Source organism: Chinchilla lanigera, unplaced genomic scaffold, assembly GCF_000276665.1.
Source record: "Chinchilla lanigera isolate Chin_1 unplaced genomic scaffold, ChiLan1.0 scaffold00106, whole genome shotgun sequence".
Classification (NCBI taxonomy): Eukaryota; Metazoa; Chordata; class Mammalia; order Rodentia; family Chinchillidae; genus Chinchilla; species Chinchilla lanigera.
Window position 1 is genome coordinate 6,040,809 of NW_004955507.1, and position 23,519 is coordinate 6,064,327.

The following is a 23,519-nucleotide window of genomic DNA, read 5'->3' on the forward strand; positions in this document are numbered from 1 at the left end:
ACTCCAAAGGTTGAAGAAGATATGCAGAAATACTCAAGTATGTTACTGAGTCACCTTAGAGAGCAATCTGACAGTATGTTAAAACAGATGACATGCATATTCTAAAATAAAGCACTTCTATTTCCAAGTATGTTTTCCAGTGCAGTGCTTCTCAAACTACCTATGGGAAAGTATTTTTTTCCCCTTGAATTTCAATCAGTTAGGAATCAATAAAGTATAAACTGTAATATAAATGAATTATTAGAAAAGAGAAATTAAAAATGAAATATAGAAAGATAAGCTCCAACCTTTTATTATCAGATTCAACATACAAAAAATTAAGTGTTGAGTCAAGTGTGGTGGTATATGCCTTGTAATTCCAGCACTCAGGAGGCTGACGTAGGATGATCATGAGTTCAAGGCCAACCTGGCTACATGGCACATTCAAGGCCAGTGTGGACTACCCTATCTCAATCCCTACTTTCCAAAAGTATTAAAATGCTATAAGAACTTCTAAATTCACTGTTAATACCTGTACTCATCTTACTCTCAATGTGACTCAGGAAAAGAAAATAAAAAAAATCACCAAACTGGTGATAGGGCATCATACCACATCACACGCCAAATAATTCTGCTCTAGGAAACTCTCTTACTTCTGTGCAAGAAGAAATGAAAACACTGCAGCAGTGTTTGCAGTAATGACAAACTAGAAACTACCTAACTCTTCATTAGTAGTTCATCAGAATAAGATCAGTTTATAGAATGAAACTGTACAGCCATTGAGTACGAACTAGATGTACATGTACCAATAAGAAAAAAATCTCAACGGTCAGTTTAAAAAAAAAGGGCCAGGTATAAAATGAAAGGTACTTTGATGTCATTTTTGTAGTTTTAATTTTTTATTTTTGAAGACAGGATTTTACTATGCAGTTCATGCTAGCCTTGAACTCACTTTGTAGCTCAGGCTAGCCTCAAACTCGCAGCAATCCTTCTACCTTAAGACTCCCTAGAGCTGGGATCACAGGTATGTGCCACCACACCCACACTGTAGCTTTAAAGAGATAAAATCATTTTCTATCATCTGTTTATTGTCATAGGCTTACAGTAAAAGTATAAAAATATGGACAAAAAGGATATATATCAACTTTAAAATAGAAGCTAACCTGAGAAGCAAAGTTAAGAAGACCAGGAAAAGGTACAAAGGAGGCATCAAAAAGAAATATACCCTAAACTCAGTATCAATTTAGGGCTGAAAATAATAGTATAAGATACCCAGAGTGTTGATTCAAAAGAAGCTATAAGTATCCTGCCATACTTTTGTATATGATAAAATTTATACAGGTAGAACTAGGTGCATGTCAATTGCAAGGATCCATATGCAAATCTTGAGCTCTGCCCAAACAACTTTCCTATTCTAAATCTATATAAATGAAAATCCTACGCCAAGAGACTAAACCTTCTCATTAGCTCTATTCAATCTCCCTGATCTTGACGAAGACCATAGTAGCAGACAACAACATGCTGAAAAGCCAAGGGACTTCATTAAGTACTGGCTTAATCATCTACTTTCAAAGGCTTTAAAACATCTGAATGTACAATGAAATTTTCAGAATTTTCTGCTACATATGGTGCAATCTTATTTGAGTCTTGTCAATATCTCACATGACTGACAACAGGACAAATTCACAGCACACATACTTTGAGACACTCATTTCAGAAATAAGTCCAAGTACCTATAACAGCCTTTTTCCTCTCTGTCTCAGCTTCTTTCTCTACAACTTTTTGTTTCTGTGCAGCTATAAGAAGTTTAGTCTTCTCAGCCTCCCTGTGGAAAAAAACATTGTAAAAATTAGAACTGCTCTACTCTGCTTTGAGGATGAACCCTGGGCCTTGTGTATGTTAGGCAAGTGCTTTTACTACTGATCTGCACCCACAACCATAGAAAAGATTCTCTTCTGTGTGGTTACTGCTAGCAATTCTGACCTTATATTGGGCCAGAGAACTATTTTTCAGTGAGAACATTTGGACTCATTAGGGTAGGTACAGGAGGTATTATTTTACTTATAGTTAATTAGCCTGAGATTGAAAGAATAAATGATTTGTTTAAAGGCACCCAGAGATTAAAAAATTTAGTGCATTAGAACTTTAGCCTGATTTTTCCCCCTTCTAATTGTATCATGTAAAGCCCTGCAAGTACATAAAACCTTCCCTAGCTTTTAGGCCTCCTGCTAGCTCACACAGTGGTATAACTAATTGGAAAAAGGTACCAGTCTCTGGGTAGATGCTGTCTCTTAGGCACATAGTATAGCAAGCAGAATGAAGTTGGATTTCAGCTCCTGCCCTCCTCAGGCTGACACCCAGGTGCAGCGGCCCTATTTGCTGTACAAAAGACATAACTAGGTGGTAGTTATTAAGCAGTAAATTGGGGCTGCATGTAAGGAAACTTTTGTTTTATAGAATTTGAGCTTCAATAATGAAAATGCTGGCCTCTCACTAAGCATCTGCAAGTGCCTCCCACTATCTGACCACATGGCAGAAGTGGTATCAAAAAAGATTACTATTTAGGTAAGAAGTTAGATTGGATAATCCATGGTAGCTTTTAATTCTGGAATTCCAAAAGCCTATGAAATTAAGAAAGATCCAGAATTATCTCAGAAGTAATTCTGCCAGTTTCCCCCAGACATTTCCCTCCATCTTCCCCCTTCCCACTGCCAACATTGATAAAGACATGAAAGGATATTTTGAATACTGTAAGTCATTTGAGTGCAGCAAACACATGATATTCAGGGATAGGAGTGTAGCTAAGTGGTAGAGTGGGTGCTTAACATGCATGAAGATCTGGTTTTAATCCCCGGCATCAAAAATAAGGAAGGAAGGGAAGAAGGAGACTCTGTATTCATCTTTCCACAAACAGGAGCAATCATATTTAAAGCTTAGGACATCCTGAACCTCCACTAAACATTTTTTTTTTTTTCTACGCATGACTCAGACCCACAATATACCCAGCCTGGTACTCTATAGTCTTATAAAGGAGTTTCACTTCTATAATGAAAAAGAGAAAATAAAACTCTGCATGATAAATATACAGACTTGGGAATAAAAAGGACTCAAGCATATTACCCCATAAAGCAGTGTTACTACTCCTTGGACCCCTCTGCATTTATGTATTTGTTGTATTCTTGGCTTTTGCAAAGTTATTTTTTCCAGTATCTCATATTTTCCCCATCTTCTATTACCTAGTACATGAGAATAATACTATTTCAGATGCTATAGTAAATATTCCCCTCAAAGGGGTCCTCTAAAACATAAACTAATTTCATATTGAGCAAGTAACTTTTCATTGTCAACCAGGCCTGGACACATGAAAGAAAAAGATTACTAGAAGTCAATTCAAGTCACACTTTTCCAGAGGCAAATTATAAAGACCCAGGCCTATTATACAATGAAAAAAAAATAAACTCTTACCAGCTAAGTGTCTATTCTTAGCATCACAATAAAGTAACAAAATGTGGGCATTCTCTTCAACCTTAATAGGTTATTTTGTTAACATTGAGTACATGGTACTATTTACGTACAGATTATATAGTTCCTAAAGCAGTGGTGGCGAATCTATGGCACACGCACTGCAGTGGGCTGTTTGTATCACTGAAAGCTCTAAAAGATTCACCATCACTGTCCTAAGGGGTCCAGCAAGAGTTCCACAGCAAACTGTTCTTTAGCCATTGAAACTGTTCCTGAAATGATCATACATAAAGAGAAAACTAGTGAGAGTATAGAGGAACTAAAGGATGAAGACAGTATCACTAAGACAGAAGTATAGATGATATTTCATCAACCTGCATGTATTATCTCAAAAATGTTTCCTCTAAAATGGTGTATTAATACGCAGACAACTCTAAACAGAAATATTAGGGTCCCATTCACATTACTCACATTAACTCAAAATTTCTTCTTATGGCTTCTGGGATTTTAGGTTTTGTAACACGTACAGCCTAAATAAAAAAAGAGTGATAAACCTTAAATATATTCAAAAATAAGTCTTCAAACTAAATCTTCCACAAAAGAGTTCACCAAATCATACCAATGAAACAAGTACAACACAACTGCCTACCAACATGTAAGTATCACATTGGGAAATCTACTTTTCATGCTATCACACCAAGAATCAAAGATAAGTTATATGTTCCTCTGTCAGACTATGGAAGAACTATTGTACTCTTGAGGAAAAATATTCTCTTAGGGAAAAGTTCCCCTAAAACAGAAAACCCGGGGCTGGGGATTTAGCTCAGCGGCAAAAGCGCTTGCCTGGCAAGCGCAAGGTCGTGAGTTCGGTTCCCGGTACCGGAGAAAAACTAAAACAGAAAACCCATGGCACCATAAGCAATTTAATACGGTGCCTAGTAAGCAAATTAATTTATCACTTCCTAAAACCACACTCACTCAGTACCAGCTACAACAGTCAAAGGCCTGAAAGATATATATATATATATATTTTGTTTGTTTGTTTGTTTGTTTGTTTTCTGGTACAAGGAATCAGACTCACAACCTTGCACTTGCCAGGTGGCCTGAAAGATATTAAATATCAATTCAGAGTTTGTATTCTTTCTTCCCAGACTCTCACTTATCACACTATACCTGTTGCTGTGAACATTCTTTACTAGGTATTTTGTTTCTTTCGTCATGGTACACTTTGACTGATAATTACTTATCTACTTGGCAAGCGCTATTTTTTGAAGGCTTACTTTCTTTGTTTTTTTTTTTGTTTTTTTTTGGTTTTGGTTTTTCTCCGGTACCGGGAACCGAACTCACGACCTTGCACTTGCCAGGCAGGCGCTTTTGCCGCTGAGCTAAATCCCCAGCCCCCTGAAGGCTTACTTTCCTACCCGAAGGATTTGATCTCTCAAAAGCTTCTGATTTTACTAAACATCTTATATTCCCCACCTATACTGCAAACACATACAGTATTGCTGCTCTGAAGATTTAATTTCCCAATAAAAACTGGGTAAATTATATAACAAAGCCTTTAAGCACAAGGACTTTAAAAGAAGACATTAAAACTCTTTTAAGCAACATATGAAAGGTAACAGTAAAATCTGCAGGTAATTTTTGAGACTACAGACAACTAATGTTAGGGATTACAATGGAACAGAATATGAAGTGGAGGGTTATACAAGGACCTCACCATAGGCAAACATGTGAGGTCATAAATACAATTCAGTAGAGATACCCAGAAGACAAAAATTCTGAGCCAGGATTTGGGAGATGACAGATTTCATTATGTGACTCCCAAATATACAGATAACTTCCAATACAGAGCACTGTACTATGTCTCAGAAAGAGTCACTGTCACACTGAATTTAATTCAGAGACTGGTTATGTTTTAGTTTCATAAAAAGCATAAAATAGGACTAAATTTGAAGACTCTTACTTTCCTGTATGAAGTGGAAGAACGTATCACATGATTGCCAATCCAGGGAAACCTCACACATTTTCAAACGTTTTGAAAGTATAAACACCTGCTATATTTAACAGACACCAAGAGTAAATTGCATCATAAGAGATTTAAGAAAAAGACAACATATCCAAAATCAGTGGCCAAAAGAGCACACACATGCAGAGTGAGTAGAAAGGAGGGTGGTGATAAAATGAAAATACGTGTTGAAATTGACTCCTAGGCTATAGGGACGTATTCAGCTACTCCATTAAATAATGTAGGAAAAAATATCAAGGATGTCTATTTTCAAAACTCTGTCAGAGTAGTTTTCATAAAGAAAATGGTATAAATGTAGGCAAAGGAAAAATTAAAACACTGACTGCTATAGAAAATGCTCATTTAATAAATATTTTCATATACCTTCTTTATGCCAACTGCTTTTCTAGGTACTGTGGATACAATAGTGAAAAAAGCAGGACTGGAATCAAAAATTTTAAAAAGAGATAATATCAAAAAGCAAATAAATGCAAAATAGAATTCCAAATAATTATGAATGCTATATGAATAATTAAAATAGGACTATTTGGGGAATGGAAAAGTACTAGGCTGGAGGAGGAAATCAAGACTTATTTTGACATAACTATGTAACTCAAAAACCTAAGGAAATTAACCCAAAAAGTTACTAGTGATAGTAAATTGAACAAAGTTGCAGATATATAATAAATCCATCAAAAGTAAACTGCACTCCTTAATTTTATTATTATTTTGCAATACTGGGAATTGAAGCCAGGGATGCTTTGCTTTTTAAATTTTGACACAGGGTCAAATTGCTAAATTGCCCCAGCTGACTCTGAATTTAATTCTCCTTTCATAGCTTCCAGAGTAGCTGGGATTATCAGCCGCCACACCAAGCTCTGAAATGTTTTTGTCTTTTAAGAGAGAGTATCTCCTGAATATTATTAAAATGATTTACAACCATGACTATTAACTTAACTCCACTGTGGAAATCAGTATTTCTCAAAGAACTGAAATTAGAAATCCCATACTACCTAGATATCCCCCTTTTAGGAGATCACACTACAGCATACCAATGTTTATAGCATGTACATGCATACCAATGTTTATAGCAGTACATGCATACCAATGTTTATAGCAGTACAGGTCACAATGGCTAAATCCTGGAAACAGCCTGTATATCCATCAACAGATGACTGGATAAAGAAAATGTGGTATCTATATATAATGGAATACTACTCAGCTACAAAGAATGACAAATTTGAGACATCTATAGGAAAATGAATGCACCTGTAGGAAATGCATGAAAAGTACAGTATCTCTTGCAATTGGGAAGTGGTCCAAGGGAATCAGGAGGAGAGGTGAGGGGAAGGGGAAGAGGAAACCAAAGTACAGTGTCATGTAGAGGAAAGATATGTCATGTACAGGAACCCAATAACCTCAATGAATGTAAACATCATACACTAGCCAACATTAATAATGTCAACAAGAATGAAAATCAGGACAGGAGAATTAGAGGAGAGAGAAGAAGAAAGGGGAAGGAGATTTAAAAAAAAAAGAAACAAGCTGTAGTATGTATATACTGTATATCTACTTCCCAAGATGACTCTAATCTGCATGTACTGCAAACATGTACATGATAAAATGCTGATAAAAGTACCGATAAAATAAAAAATGTTTTTTAAAGAAAGAATGCATTACAAAGCTATGTGTTTGGATTCAATAATTGTTTTTATTTTTAAAAAAAGTTCAAAAGTTTCTTCTTGATGCTGTACAGAAAATGAAGTAGGCAAGGATAAAAGTGAGAGTAGGAAAGGACAGGAGGCTACCAGTCTAGGCAATAATTAATACAGAGTACCATAGTAATCTTCTCCAAAAAGATTATGAAAGAGATTGCTTCTGCTATCAGTTAACAAGAATGAAAATCAGAATAGGGGAATTAGAGGAGGGAGAAGAAGAAAGGGGAAGGAGATTTACATTCTTGTTAACTGCTAACTATTTGGGTACAATCACACAATCAAGTGTGTAGGAGCTATAGCTCACCAACACTGCTGATGAGTGAGTATAAGCTGGTAAAATTTTTCAGAAAGGTAATTTAGCAGTATATATCTAAAAAGCCCTCAAACAAGGAATACATCTTTTTTTTTTTTTGGTACTGGGAATCAAACTCATGACCTCAGACTTGCCAGGCAAGCACTTATTGCCACTGAGCTATATCCCCGGCCCAAGGAATACATCTTGACTCATCAATCCCACTCTTAAGAATTTATCGTAGGGAAAGCCTTTAAAAGATGTACAGATAAGCATGGTCACTGTAAAATGTACATAACAGAAAAAAAGGAGAAGCCATAGAAAATCACTAAATATAAGCACTAAAATTGATGATGTAGTAAACCTTTATTTTAGAGTTGGAAAGATCTACATGCATATACTATTAGTGAAAAAAGCAGGTATGGTGAAATTTCACTTTAGTTTAGTAGGTACACACAAACATATGTTCCTGTATTTTTAAGAAGACTCTACAAATATACAACAACGTTATCTCTGCACAGTAAAATTACTGGTATATTTCATTTTGTTCTTGATCATTTTATTTTTTGGTTTTTCTCCGGTACCGGGAACCGAACTCACAACCTTGTGCTTGCCAGGCAGGCGCTTTGCCGCTGAGCTAAATCCCCAGCCCCTGTTCTTGATCATTTTAATATGCAACTGTTTTCTACAACATATATGATTGTATATATAAAAATACCCAGAATATATACAGAACTACTACAAATCAGTTAAAAAATCCAACAGCAAAATGGGTAAAGGATATGAGCAGGCCATTGATAGAAAAGATTATAAATGGCCAATAAAAATATCAAAGATGTTCAACTTCATTAAATGCAAATCAAACGCAGATATAAAAACACATGTATATGGCAAAACCTAGCATGTTTGACTGTTTGTAATCCTGGTGAGGTCATATGGAAACAAGTATTTCCATGTACTGTTGAGAAGAATGTGGATTTGTACAGTCACTTTGAAAGATAATTTGTACAAACAAGGACATGTCACAAATATTCACTATAGTAGTTTATTAATATCAAAAAATGGGAACAGAGAAATGGCTCAGTAATATAAGGCAAAGAATTCTAGGCAGCTGTTAAAAGGAATGAGCTATAGCTCCGAGTAACAACCTGGGCAAAATCTAAGAATCTTTGACATTCCCATTTATGCTATTTTTAAAATTATAAAGCTGCTCTAGCCACAAAAGTGTGGACAACCAAGACGATTCCACAGTTACTTTTGGAAATTTCAAGCCAGGGATATAGCTCAGTGGCACAAGAGCCTGTCTGGCAAGCATAAGGTCCTGAGTTCGATTCTTGGTACCAAAAACAAAAAGAAAAAAGAAAGGAAACTTCCAATCACCCCTTAACTTTGGTGGTTTATCCTCAGGCACCTAAGACAGAAGACTAGCAGGAACTGGCTATAGGGAATACCCAGTCCACCTTTCCAGTCCCATTTATGAGAACTGCACATACCATCACTTACACTGAATGCACACTCTTAGTATTAGTGCCCTTCAGCAAAAAGAATTCAGAAACTTGAGATACCTGACAAATCTTTATCTTTAGCTGCAGTAATGCTCATAACTGATCTCTGAGGGCCTCTGAAAAAGGATGCCAGAGAAGCCATGCTACCATTTCTAGGGCAATCCAGATCTAAAGCAGTGTTTTCAAATGTTATTGACCATGGATATAGTAATAAACGCATTTTGCAGTGACACGCAGTATAAATGCCCACTCCCACAGACTTATATAAAACTAAAGGTGCACAGAATACTTAAACTTACTATGTGTTTCTTTTCCTATTCTAGGAACAAATGACCCACTAAAATTGCTCTTATAATCCACCAATTGATTTCAGCTCACAAGCTAAAAAGACAATGACCCAGAAAAGCAGGATATAATCTCTCACCATTCTACCTCCCAATTCTGGTGCCCTTACCACCTCTAATTCATTTGTTACTTTGCTTTATCCCATTCACTTGAATCAGATTATCTTATTCACTTGAAGTACCTTTTTCACTTCTTTCCTCCACATAAATCCAATTAATTTTTCCAAGCTACCTAATATCTCAACTCAACTATAGTCCTAGGCACACTCTTTTGAAATGTCTGCCCTCTTAGAACAATAATTTTCTGAAGAATTTACCTGTCAATTAATACTCTTGATATCTACTTGACTAGAATTACTGTTTAAACTTCTTCATCTTACTGTCAGCAAGGCTCACTCTTACACTGATGAATTATCATTACTGTACTTATGAATGCAGGGCAGAAATATGAATTTTGTTTCCTGTAAAAGCCTTACTGTATAAATTCCCTCTAAGAGTTCACTAGAATGTTATCGCTGGTAAGCTACAGGAGTATGTTTTTCATTTTGGCAGAGACTTAAATTTAAATTGAGAAAAGTATTCTATAAACCACCACAGTACTTCACATAAATTACTGATAAATATCCCTCTAAGAGAACATAAGAATTGTCACCCATGGTAAGCTATAAAAGTACGTTTTTCATTTTGGCAGAGACCTAAAGTCAAGTTGAGTAAAGTATTCTATACATCACCACAGTACTTCACTTAAATAACTGATGAATAAATAATCAGATGAAAGGAGGATCAAATTCAAAGCTCTCAGAGAATTTTCCTAGGAAAAGGACTTACCTGTATAGTGAGACCTGGGGCCATGATGTTTAAGTCTTTCTGCAGTGCTTGTTTCAGGTTTTCATCTATTTGATCTGTTTTTGAAGCCAGTAACAATATATTTCATCATACTCAATTTTTTTTACCTCATATTAATATCAAAACAAAGCCAGTCAGTATGAGATACAAAGTTTTCACAGTATTATACTTTTATAAGGATACACTCTCTCATATGTAAGACATATGAAGCAGTTTTTCTTTCGTGTGGAAGTGTAAGAAATTATCTAAGAGGGAGATGACAAGCAGCTTTATTAAGTTTATCCCCAACAGTTTATCTAATAAACTTATTTAACTGAACTTTGGATAAACTTATTTATTGTATAAAATCAGTTTATTCAATAAGCAAAGAATCTAGAATTTTAGCATCTTAATTTGGGGCTCATAATATGTATCCTGAGTCTCATAAAAAAAGCAAATTCTTACTGTCAATCTTTACTCAAATTCCAAAATAACTACATTTCATTCCTGTCAACCTCTGCCTTATTATTATCATAGATTTAAAAAGAAAGAAAAAGTTCATAGGAAAGTCTTTGAAGCATATACAAAATGAATAGTGAAGATGCTGTCATTTCACTTGGTCTTGTAACCCATGAATTTTTGATTCACTTCAATGATATTTTCATCATTATTAAAATGATGAGTGATGTGACAAATCAAGAAAAATCTGTTTCCTCACACGCCACTACAGTGATTATCAATTATCAAAGAGGAATCAATTGGTGGGTTTTGAAGTGATGAACCATTCTTATGCCTCCCTTTAATTCACTAAAAATTCCAGGAGGGATTATAAGTGAGCAACCAATGGCAACAATCCATTCCTTGGTCAGATCTTTACCAGAAATGAAACTTGTGAAGAAGAAAGTTAACATAGCAGGCCTCAGACTGTGATCTTAGGAAAACTTGCTTGTAAACTGGCTGTTGTTTGGTACCTGGGAACTTGGATTTGGGGAGTGTTTCCACCATCTTCAGAACTGATACTAGTGGCTCACTATAGCTGAACTGTTTATACAAACAATGTAGTTATGCTGAATACGTATCCATCTGTAAGCCTGGAAGTTTGGTACATGCTAAGTAGAGGGTGCCTATATGACCAGCCCCTAGTAAAAGCCCTGGGTACTGAGTCTCCAATGAGCTTCCTTGGTAGACAATAGTTCACACGTGTCATCACGAGTTGTTACTGGGCAAATCAAGCACATACTTTGCAATTCCACTGTGAGAGGACTCTTGGAAGCCTGTATTTGGTTTCCTATTGGTTTCATCCATATCCCGTTTCCTGGTTTTGTTTTGTAGCCTTTGGCTATAATAGTCCTAGCTATAAATACAACTGTATGTTAAATCTTGCTAGTCCTCTAACCAAATCTTGAACATGGAGCTGGATCCTGGGAAGCCCCAAACACAGACTTTTAAATTTCTTCAAACAATCTATTAAAATAGCATCAAGGCTAATTACCAGTAAGTAATCACAGCAAAACCAGAATAAAGTTTTTCTAACCTCCACAAAGTTATATAAGAAATTATAACTTGAGATAAAAGTATTTTAAGACAATTACTCTATTATAAATTCAGAAGAAACATTCAAATAGCACATAGTATTATTATAGCACCAGTAAAAGAGCTCAATAAGATTTCTAACAATTGACATATTTAAATAAGAGACTCACCAAACAATTCAATGTAAACTTCTTGAAGTGTGTGGGCACTGCAAAACTGGTTCAGCTCATGGTGGATTTTATTGAAGATTAAGGTCTTGTCATAATCTGCAGTATAGTTCCTTACAATATCAAACACTGGAAGAGAGGTACAACCCATGTCTCTTTTACCCAACAATGACTCAGGTATCTTTGAATTCATTTAGGATAAAAGTTAGAGTGGTATCTTACACACCAGTAAAAGTATAAACAAAATAGTGAAAATATAAAACACAACTCATAAACCTTGATGAGTTCCTTGGGCTCAATTTTCCAGATAGTCTTGCATTCACAATCCTAATGTGCAAACTTCAAACTCCATGCTAAGGAAAGTATGTACTGTTTTGGAGTAAATAAAGAACTATCAAAGTTTTCAAGTAAGGGCATGACATAGATCTATTCTCTGATAGCAGTGTAGATGAACTGAGAAGTATAGAGAGCAGAGGCAGTGAAAATGTTAAGGCAATTACTGAGAAGCAAAACTTTAGCTGAGAGGTAAAGAGAGACTAAACTAATTGAGGAACAGTGAGAATCCAAGAGGGAAGCAGCTGGAAAAGAGCATTTCTTTAAAAAGGTAGCTTTTAAAGGCCATAAAAAAAAGATACTAGGCTAGAAGGGGAAGGAGCTAACACATCCTGGACTAGACTTTATGTCAGGCAGTCTACATACATGAGCACTCATCTTCAACAAAAACATCTCCTAAATTTTCATATTTGGAAACACAGAAGCAAAACATTTCATAAATGTCCCAAGAGGTACATACTAGACCACTCCAGGGTGTGTTCTAATTACTAAAACTCGTTGTTTTCTGTGTTTTGTCTTCAGACACCAGAATATGCTCCACTGGCCTTGCTGTTTGGACATTAGATTGATGCAACTTGATTCCAGATCACATTTCATGGAAAGGTCATCAACAAATAATTGCTAGGTAAATCATTTGGCTTGATCGCTTTCAATAGATTGGTGATCTAACAATGTCCTCTTTTCTCTGATGAAAAGTTTTTTCTTTCTCCATTTTCAATCATAATCCATTTTCACAATTTATGAACAGGGAAACAACAGTCTGTCCCATTTTATCCATGGAAAATTGGTTTCAACAACCCAGGGAGATACCAAAGTCCACAAATTCTTAAGTCTCTTACATAAAATGGCATATAAACTATACACATATTCTCATACACTTTAAATCAATTCTTGATGACGTGTAAGACCTAGCACAATATAAATACTATGTAAACAGTTGTTATACTGTATTGTTTAGGGAATAATGATAAGGAAAAAAGTCTGCACATTTTTAGTTGTAAATGTAATTTTTTTCCTGAATATTTTTGATGTGTGGTTGAATCTGTGGATGGGGAACCCATAGATACGAAGGGCCAACTGCAGGTGAAAAAGATATGGAAAACAAACTCTAAAAAAATATGATTCAAATCCACTCAACAGTAACACATATGCTGCTCTCTGCTCTGAAACCTGTTCACTACTTGTGCTCTGTACCAGTGATGTGAAATTTGGCATGACCTTACATTCTAATGTAACTCTTTTTTCAGTCTGTATCAAATCTGCTCAAGTAAAATAAAAACCCCTTGAAAGTAAAGCCTGTAATTTCACCTTTTTCAGTTGTTCTTGACAAACACACTGCCCCCTACATACTACCAGGACAAGATAAAATGGCTTATCTTCTTCAAAAGTTGCAATTTCAGTTTTTGAATTAAATACTGATCCCATATGTCTGTGGGTTTTCATTTCTTTTTTTTTTTTTTTTTTTTTTTTTTTTTGGTTTTTCTCTGGTACCGGGAACCGGTTTTCATTTCTTACTAAGAAAATGTTTCCACACACTGAGGACTTTATTCCTCAACTTACAGCAACTCTCTACACAGGAAAGACTTCTTTATGGTAACAAATCAGTGTGATCCAAGGAATTTATCAGCGACAGATTTTTAACATGAAAGGAAATTATCTTTCATCCTGACTGGATAAAATGTTACTTTTTCACTGTAAAAATAATAACTACAGTGCTCACAGAAACACTAAGCCTAGAGAAGACTAACTCATAAAGTTGCAGTAAGTTAATTCTCTCTAGAATTCATGCATTATTTCTAACTCCATTCTCTAGAAATAAAAAATGTTCCAATGATTATTCCTTTATATTTATCAGTAATCAATGAGGTTATAAAACTTTAAAACTATCTTCCTATTCCTTGGGGAATCTCTCATTTATAAATATTCTGGTTACAACTATAAAAACAACAGAATAGAGGGTAACATACCTGCATAAGGAGCCAACATATTAACTACTTCTATTCGGTCAATATAGATCATGACGCCACCACTAAAAACAAACAAATGAGAAAAGTGTGAGCCAGTAAAGGGAATCCATAGAAGAGCTACAGATAGGGAGAATGTGATAAATATATATTAACTTAAACATGGAAAGTTTGGTCCTTTTTCAAAAAGTATCTTGTTATGGTTTAGATCTAAAGTGTTCCCCACAGTCTCATGTTCACAGGTTGGGCCTGGTTGGGAGAAGTGGATCGTTGGGGGCATGATTTGGAAGGATATGTTCTTGTCTTTGGCCCCTCCCCTCTCTTTCTGCTTCCTGGCTGCCATGACATGGGCAGCTACTCCTCTACCAGGCACCTCCGTCACTGTTTCTACTTTGCAGCTGGCCAATCATGGACTGAACCTACTGAAACTGTAGACTAATAATGTTTTAGGTCATTTAAAATCGATAATTTAAAAAGTACTATGAACTTCACATTTTTAATTTAATATAATTCAATATAGTGAGTATATTGTAGAAATAACTTACGCCTTGCTTGCCTTTCTTCCCTAAACCTCTTTAGGGCAGCAATTCTCAAAGTGAGGTCTTAAGATCAGTAGTATCAACATCACCCAGAAATTTTTCTTAGAAATGCAAATTCTCAGGGCTTATGCCAGACCTACTGAATTAAACTCTAAATTAGATGGCATTTAACACTACAGATCAGAAAGAGGTGGGTTTTTACACTTGCTTTTATCAAGCAACTATTCTGGACCAAGCACTTGGTAGGTACTTTATATGCAGACATTCTTCCTTTAATGACTGAGTTCTGGCCTGGCAACTAGGTCATTAAATGAATTGGTCGCTAAATGAGGAATTGTATATAGTATGCATATTACTACATTCAGAACAAAGAAATGGTCAAAGGAAACTCCAATTTGATGACTCTGGTTTTATTTATATAACTCCTACATGCAGTACTGTAATGTATAAGACAACATAAAACTTTAGTACTGCGCAGTACAATGAACAAAAATTACAGTACTGTAAGAACAAGTTGTACTGTATAAAAAAAGACAATGAAGTTCTATAAACAAGATATACAGAACTGTACCCCGTCCTCCCAAAAAAACACAGGTTGTAAATCTGAGTGGTGTGTTTTAAACCTGAATAGCACAACTTGGTCGTAAGTCCAGTCACCAAATGGGAAAGTCATTAAATGAGGAACATCTGTACACTAATTCTGATCTTTACATTAACCCTGCAGTGTATGTCCTATTACTATGCCTGATTTTTACAAATGTTGGCACCAAACACAGAAAAGTTAATAAAAGCATTTGTGTGTGTAGTGGGGATAAGGGGTATATGAAAACTCTCTGTACTTTGTATTCAATTTTGCCACAAACCTAAAACTGCTCCAAAAAATAAAGTATATTAAAAGTAGTCATTAAAGCAGATATGGGCTGCTGATATACAAAGTTAGGTCTGCTGGTTCTAAAACTCTACTTTTTCTATTTTAATAATGCTTTACTGGTTCCTAAGATGGAAAACTCCTATCTGGAGATAGGCCTTGCTCTTTGCTCAGATACTCAGATTTGAAATTCCTCTGTTACTGTCATGTCTATGTGAAAATGTCTAAGTGATCACAAGTTTAAGAACAGAAAATCCATCTGAACTATAGAGAGGTTGGTCAGCAAAAAGAAACCTTACCTTGTTCCACAAGGCACATTTTTAACTTCATCAGTTTGTAGTGTTGTCTGAGGAAGAAAAAATAGCTCATCAAACCTCAGGATACATATTGTCAAAGAACTGCTGGTCCCAGAGGCAAACCTCTGGAGAGCTGCTGAGAGTAAATACAGGAGTGCTCCATTACAATTTTAGTTCCCCAAAGATTAGCTTTCACAGTAGTCATTTCTTTTTATCTCCTAGTAGAAATGAGACTTCAGACAAAATATTTTATAGCTGTTATGAATAAAAATGCACTAGAAAAGAGTCAATATTCAATCTGCTAGTAAGTAGAAAATACTTTCTAAGGAGTCCTTTATTTGTCTGGAGTTGGCCTGGGATTGCAAACTAATAGCTCACCCACAAGGATATCATGACTAGGATTTCTGTTCTGAACTTTGAATCCCCGGCTAATATTACTGTTTACACTAAAGATAAAGGGTAACTATTTTATGCATACAAGTGCCCTATGACTCAAAGCTGCCCTTGAACTCAACAACAAACTTTCTTCTCCAAAGCTATAGTCAGTATTTTAGTTCAGGACCTAGTGATCTCTCATTTGCTCTTTCAGTTTTCTTTTTAATACAAGTGTCAATACCAGTACTGCTTTCTCCTACAATTAAGAACAATCTAGTTCTTAACTGTTTTGCCATGACACACCTTTGTTTGAATCTAGAATAACTTTTTACTGCACTCTAAAAGCTTCAAAGAGCTCACCCTAATGAGCATGTTCTGGATACACTGCACTTAACAAGCACACAGTAGCATACTTTATGAAACAGAAAAAGGAAGCATGGTCCCTGTTTTCAAAAAAGTTACAATCCAGCATAAGAGATAAAATTCTCATAAAGCAATGCATCAACAGGTACAAAATAATGTAAACTAAACTGTTAGGAGTTAAATGACAGGGAACCAGTAAAATTACAGGGAATAAAATAGCCTTAAAAGGTTTCTAAAGTATAAGTTAGATTTATAGAGGGGAAATAAGAGAGTAGGCAGAAGTATGTCTTATGTTCAATAAATGTCCACTCTAACACATAAAGCTGAAGACATATTATGTATATGCAGATCAGGTTGCCTGAAGTAGAAGGCACAGTTCAGACAAGTGGTGAATTCTAAGAAAACAGTACAACATCAGGTAGAGAACGCTGAATGTCGGTTAGGGCATATGAGATCTTTAGTTCATCTTATATACAGTCATGAAATTTGAATCTTTCAAAAAATAAAATGTCAGGCTAGGGATGTGACTCAGTGGTAGAGTACTTGCTAGCAAGCACAACACCCTGGGCTCAATCTTTAGCACTCCAAGGAAAAAAGAAAAAAAAAAGTTTTTTGCTTATTTCTTTTACTTATATGTGATGTGGTTCTCATTATTCATCTTATCTGAAGGCAAGAAAATCAGCTGGTAAGTTACAGGATCATTACTTAGGTTAATTTTGTAAAGGCCATGAAAACTGGAAGCTGTCAATACATAATAGTGGAAGGAGGTGCTTGGTGGATGTAAAATTCCAAGACAAAAAAGAATAAAACATAAGTCTTGGATTGAGAAATTAGGGCAATGGTAAATGTTACAGAAATTCTTAGGTAAAATGAAGAGAGCTGATGAAGAGATGAATTCAACTTATTTTCTTTCAATATGTTAATTCAATTTCCATAGTCCACATCAACTTGAAGTAAAATATATATATTCCTATTTAAGCCTAAAGGATATTCCCTAGCCAGTTTGAAACTTAGAAGAACTAGGAGTCTGATGTCAAATGTTTAATGTCCTATCTTTACTTTTATGGTCCTTTTTACTCATAAAAAGCATCTTCTGATTATGACAGAGTATTTATTTTGTGAGTCTAAGCAGGGTGTGGTAGCGCACACCTGTCATCTCAGAGCTTTGGGAGGCTAGCAGAGGAGGATAGCAAATTTGAGCATAGCCTTGGCAACATAGAGAGATCTTGCCTCAAAATAGAAATGAAAAAGGGCTGGGGATGTAACTCTGTGCAAAGGCTCTGAGTTCAATCCCCAGTACCAAACACAGACACATACATAATGCGAGTCTATTTTTATTTTATGTATTTTAAAGATTCTAAGTTTTCATATAATTTCCTTAAGCTTTGTTTTTTATACACCACATATAGGATTTCACATTCACATGTATTCCCTTGAATTGTTAAGTTTGTTAAACCATTTCTTTAAATAGGGATGTTATCTTCTAACATGCTCCAAAAATTCCTAGAAATGAATTTTTTATGTCTTATGCTAATAAGAGCACTTTCTTTAGAGAATTTCATTAATCTAATTTTTCTTAAAATGTTATTATGTCACATATAAAGAACATTCTATTTAGTTACACTGGCTCTAGTATTTAATATTTTGTAGATGCAAAGTATACTAATTGATTAAATCTTTATATTAATTTCATTTGCATCTAAGTATGATAGCTTATCACTATATTACAAGTACAATGTATTTGTTACACATATAATTAAGCTCTAAAACCTGTTTAGTATTATGTCTGTGTCTTCTTTATATATCTCTGCATCAGTATTACTTAACATACTAAGCTTCAAGAAAGCAGAGGCAGACATACCTGGCTTTAAACAAGATCTAAACAAGCCCCTAATCTCTAAACATCAGATGATGCTGTTGCTAACATCATTATAGACTGCTTAAGCTGGTAGTGAGGTCAAGTGATTATAATTTCTTCTTTCACGTAGGAATATCCAAAGTCTCCAACAATGAAGTGATTTTATCAAAGTCATACAACTAATGCAGAGCAAACTCCCAGTGTTCACTATATCAAATGTTTTTTTGCTAGAATATGTTACAATTCTTGCCTTTGAGAAGATTAGAGATTTTCTGGAACACACACACACAGAAACTTAGAGAACAATACAAGACAACATTACTAAATAAGAACAAAGGCCAAAACTAATACAGAGTTTAAGAGATATGGATCAGAAGAGAAGGAATCTGGGATGAGTCATAAAAAGGCTGGTAAAGTTTAGACAGGACAGAAAGAATAGAGGGAGAGAGGACGAGTAAAGAAGCAACAGCATTAACCATGGTAAGAATGAATGGAAAAGAAATAGGGAAATCAGTGTTATTTGGAGAACAGTATATTTCATTTCAATAGATACATTTTTAAAAGTCATTTAAAAGGGGAACTGTAAGGAAATCTGGAGGGATTTAGCTATTAATAATTAAGCTCCCATTTAGCAGGAAGCTTAGAATTAAAATTGTAAGATTAAATAACATCAAGTTTTTTTAATTGCTGAAAAATTAACAGCAGATGGTAGATAAATGTGAATCCAAAGACTTACAATCACACTGAATTTGCAAAGGTAATCATAGCTTAATCATATTTTTATCATCCTGCTATGTCAAAACATATTTATTAAGTGTCTTCCAAGGCCAAGACATTCTTTTTAATGAGACACTTATTGCAAATATTCTGAAATGATGTCGAAGTATCACATCACTAAGGTACCATGTAACATTGTATTTAATATACCAGGCAAAAAATTGTGAGGCAGGAACACTGTATAAAATTTCAGATCCTCCATGTTAACAGTAGCCAAGGAGCATACCTCTATGGAAACAAAACAGTATTCTAAACCAAGTAATCACTGGTTTTTATTTCTAGTGGTAGTCCTAATTCCTGTTTTTATTGTGATAGTAGAAACAGAAAATCTGCCTGATATAGGGGTAGTTAGTCCTTTCATACTGCCTAGCTCATACTTCTAATTTTCTTGAAGATAGTGAGGTGGTTCTAAATCATTAAGTTGTGCTATGACAACTGTACTCCAAACTTATCTCTTCCATTTAAATAAGTACTAACATATGCTTAAGCAATAAGAAAATCCGTTTCCACCCAGTAGTGTGGTAACTCCTGTTACACCTGTCTATCAGGAATCCCTAGGAGTCACTCACCTGCACAGATCTGAACGTAGTAATAAAAGGCAACATGATATGATAGCCTGGTCCACTGGGGCTAGTTAGTAAAGCTCCTCCCCTGCAAAAAAGATGTTTCAATTTGACAAAATTATAAAGAGAGAAATTCTCTTTCCTAATCTAAAATATTATAATCAATATGCACTCTTACTCATCCTCTAAACCAGTGGTTGCAAACCTATGGCATGTGTGCCACAGCAGAATGTTTGTATCACTGAGAGCTCTATAAGGTTTGCCATTACTGTCTAAACTATTACAGCCTCTCCAACAGGAGTTACTGATAAGGAACAACTGCTCCTTAGAGTAGCTAACACACCTAAAAATTTTGAAAAGATCAAACTGAACTGCTGATGTTACAGCTTGTTTCATAAGCTCAACTAACTATACTTCTGGGTCTCACGTTCAAAGGATTCTCCTTCATCTTTAAACCTCCTGAGAAACATTTGGGGAAAAAATTCTAAAGACTCCCAGTTGAATAATTTAATGCACATAATGAGAGACAAGCCAGAGCATTATCCATTTAATCACTGGGTTGGAAAAAAAGACAAGGTAAACTTTCAAGGAAAGGAAAAATTTCTGAGATTCATGATTCTTTTAATCTATCTGCAAGATAATCAAAATACCAGGAACATATTTTTAGTATAAAAACAACAAAAAATTAGCACGGAAAGATGAAAAGTAAGAGATTGATATTACAAATAGATAATATATGGACTTGTTCATTAAATTTTAGAATATGAGAACTATGAAAGCACAGCCTGTAAATTATAAAAAGGAGGTAACCTGGGAGCAAACGAAAAGTTCTATTTCACACAGTGAATAAGAAATTCAGACAATTTAACTTTTTGTCCTGAAAACATAAATAGGCTTATAAATAAGTCATATGATCTAATAAAAGATGAACTGTTTTAGATTCATTAATACTTCTTTGAGAGCCGTATCTTGAAATCATCCTTCCTTGGTTTTACTGTCAAAAGACAATGCCAAACTGAACAGAAATCTGGACTAAACTGTCATTTATTATGCTGGACTTTCACCTGCTAAGACATATCACTAAAATTACTTTTTTTCTAGCATTCACGATGGATCTGAACGCAAAAAGTTTTGAGAGCTATGGAAACAAGTAAAAAACTGAAGCTCTTTTTGAATATACCACTATTTCAGATTCTCTGCAAATTTGCTTCTCTTTCACTAGTCTGTATAGAAAAGAACCTGTGGTATTCATGTTGAAGGAAAAGGTATGCCAGCTCAACCAGACAGCCACACATCCCATACCATCTCTCTACTTGGAAAGAAACAGGAAGAAGGGTGGCCCCATTACTGTTGTGCTTATGGACCCTGAAGGTGTAAAGACTGTCACGGTCACCAAGAGTTTATAAGACAGAATCAGACACTGGCAAGTTTTTAATGAGAAAAATCTAAAGCAAGTTCATGAATAGGACATTTCCTATTTTATCTTATGTGCTGTTGAAGCGAGCACGGGACCACATTTCCTCAAGAGCATTTACAGTGGCAAAATAAAAGCGTGTACAAACTCTAAGTGATTTGTCCGTCTCTTCAGTTACAGTGACCGCTTCCTTCCCTCCTAAGGAGTCTTAACCTGTGCAGAAAGACCGTCCAAAACCCGCAGCTCGCTCCGCAAAAGCCTCCTCAGCGCTCAGCCTTCCCGAGGGCTAGGGAGTGCCTCTAGGGCGCCGCGCAGGCAGCAACTTCCCAAGGCACCACACTGACGGGGATACCCGCTCCATCTGCTCTAGAGCCAGGGCTGACTGCACCTGTCGCTCACCTGTAGTACACAGCCAGGTGTCCTTCCTCGATCTTGTGTATGGAAGCGTAGAGGAGGACAACTACCAGCCCCACCACTGCGGCCACCAGAACCCGGGCTTGAGTCATGTTCATCCTTGTTCCTCCTGGGTGAGGGAGGAAAGGACTCTCAGTTCCAGTGAGTGACAAACCCGCCCGTTCCACCCTTTCCCTCTGCAAGACCTGCAGCCCTCTCCCAGGCCGAGCCGGGGAAGCCTGCCCTCTTCGCCCCTCATTCTTCGCCCCTCATTCTTCGCTCCTGCGGAGCCCACGTTCCCCTCGCCAGCCCCTCTGCCCGCTCGGTCCGCGCCCGCATGGTAAGCGTCGTGATGCCCTCTGTCCAACCGTCCCTACCCGGATAGAAGGAACAGAGGAGGGGCTCAGCCACAGGCACCGGAGGGAGGCAGACCCCTCCGCCGCCGCGCCTCACCGATCAGTGACGCATCGCCTCCGCCCGCACGTGCAGCCACCTCTCCGGCCTGGCCGCTCCAACAGCCGCCAGCCGCCGGCCCCGCCCACTCGCCCAGCACTGCGGCTGCGCGCGGATGGACGCGCACAGACGCAGCGTGCCCCTCCCGCCCTCCAGGAGACGGGGTGCGGACGGGACAAAATTCTCCCCGGCACACGACCGCGCACGGTTGAGAGCACGCTTCGCTGTTCCTCTGGGCACTTATCAGTTGCTCCAGTGGAGGAAAGTCGATAGTAAAAAAAGGAGGCAGAGGAAAAGAGAGGGCCGGTTGGGACAGGGGACAGATCAGTTTGTTCTGGTACAAAGAACTCACTTTTTCACTCTCAATGTGGTAGCCACTCCTTTTATTTATCCTTTTGAGTCTTATGCTGAACCCTTAGTGTGCAGTAACTATGCAGTCTTATGCTTCAGGCACAGAGCCTGTACTTCAGGAACAGCCTGGCTTGTTGCAAGGAAAAGTGCTATGCAAGTTCAGAAGAGAAAGCTATTCAATCCAACTGTACCATCATTGACTTTTTTTTTTTTTTTATTATTATGTGTCAGAATTCTGAAACAAGAGGCTTTATGAAGGTCCTCCAGAAAACAGAAACAGAATGAGCTAACCATGTGAGGACTCGTGTGTGTGTGTATGTGTATGTGTGTGTGTGTGTGTGTGTGTGTGTGTCTGTGTCTGTGTCTGTGTACTGTCCTCCAGGGAGCGAACAGTAAACTGAGTTTCCTCAAAGCCTTTGGCATTGGGAAGGAGTGGTTGATAGGCTAGGGCCAGAGATAGAAAATCTGCAGGGCACTGTTCTGCTGGTAGGTGAACTGGATGGCTAGAGGACAGAAGAAAAGATTTTTCACTACATATTCTTCAGTTCTTTAAAAATTGTCTTAGTCACTTTTCCATCCCTGGGACAAAATACCTGACACCGGTAACTTAAAGGAAAGGTTCAATTTGGCACAGGGTTTCAAGTTTTAGTCCACGGCTGACTGGCTGGCTCCAAAGGAGAAAGGACATGGCATGGAAGGATACTGCAGAAGAAAGCCGCCCAACCTATGGCAGGCAAGCAAGATAGCCAGAGCAAGAGTGATACCCTCCAAAGGAACACTGCCCCTCTCTTGATCCACCTCCTGCAACTGAGCCTACCTAATAGCCCATTCAGCTATGAACTCATTAATGGATGAGGTTAGCAATCTCATGATTCAATCACGTTCTGAAAGCCCCAATTCTGAACATGTGAGACTTTTGGAGCACATTTTAGATCTAAACCGTAACAAAAATTCTGCACCATGCGCATGTATTACCAAAAATAAAAAGGGAACAGGATACATGTTGGAGATGGATGAATACAAGGGAAAAAAGGACATGATAGTTGAGTACATTGGGCTGAAATGGTGTACGCCTTGGAAGGTAGTAGTGGTAGGACTACAACTTGACAAAGTGGACGAGTGTTGGAAGGTTCTTTAAT

General features: G+C 36.8%; 1 protein-coding gene across 2 annotated transcripts in view; it reads right to left on the minus strand.

Annotated features, from left to right (window-relative positions):
- The window catches only part of Erlin1 (ER lipid raft associated 1), a 33,700-nt gene extending 11,562 nt beyond the window's left edge, over positions 1 to 22,138 (minus strand). The window contains exons 1-9 of one of the 2 annotated variants that reach the window (XM_005407685.1): positions 22,030 to 22,138; positions 21,583 to 21,706; positions 19,776 to 19,857; positions 15,837 to 15,883; positions 14,134 to 14,195; positions 11,837 to 11,962; positions 10,137 to 10,210; positions 3,913 to 3,971; positions 1,713 to 1,804 (exon numbers count right to left, since the gene is read on the minus strand). In XM_005407685.1, the coding sequence (XP_005407742.1) occupies positions 1,713 to 1,804; positions 3,913 to 3,971; positions 10,137 to 10,210; positions 11,837 to 11,962; positions 14,134 to 14,195; positions 15,837 to 15,883; positions 19,776 to 19,857; positions 21,583 to 21,695 (655 nt within the window). In that variant the 5' untranslated portion in view covers positions 21,696 to 21,706; positions 22,030 to 22,138. Of the gene's footprint in view, positions 1 to 1,712; positions 1,805 to 3,912; positions 3,972 to 10,136; positions 10,211 to 11,836; positions 11,963 to 14,133; positions 14,196 to 15,836; positions 15,884 to 19,775; positions 19,858 to 21,582; positions 21,707 to 21,953 lie in introns of both variants that reach the window. The other variant, XM_005407686.2, reaches the window with a different exon arrangement.
- Between the last annotated feature and the right edge of the window lie 1,381 nt (positions 22,139 to 23,519).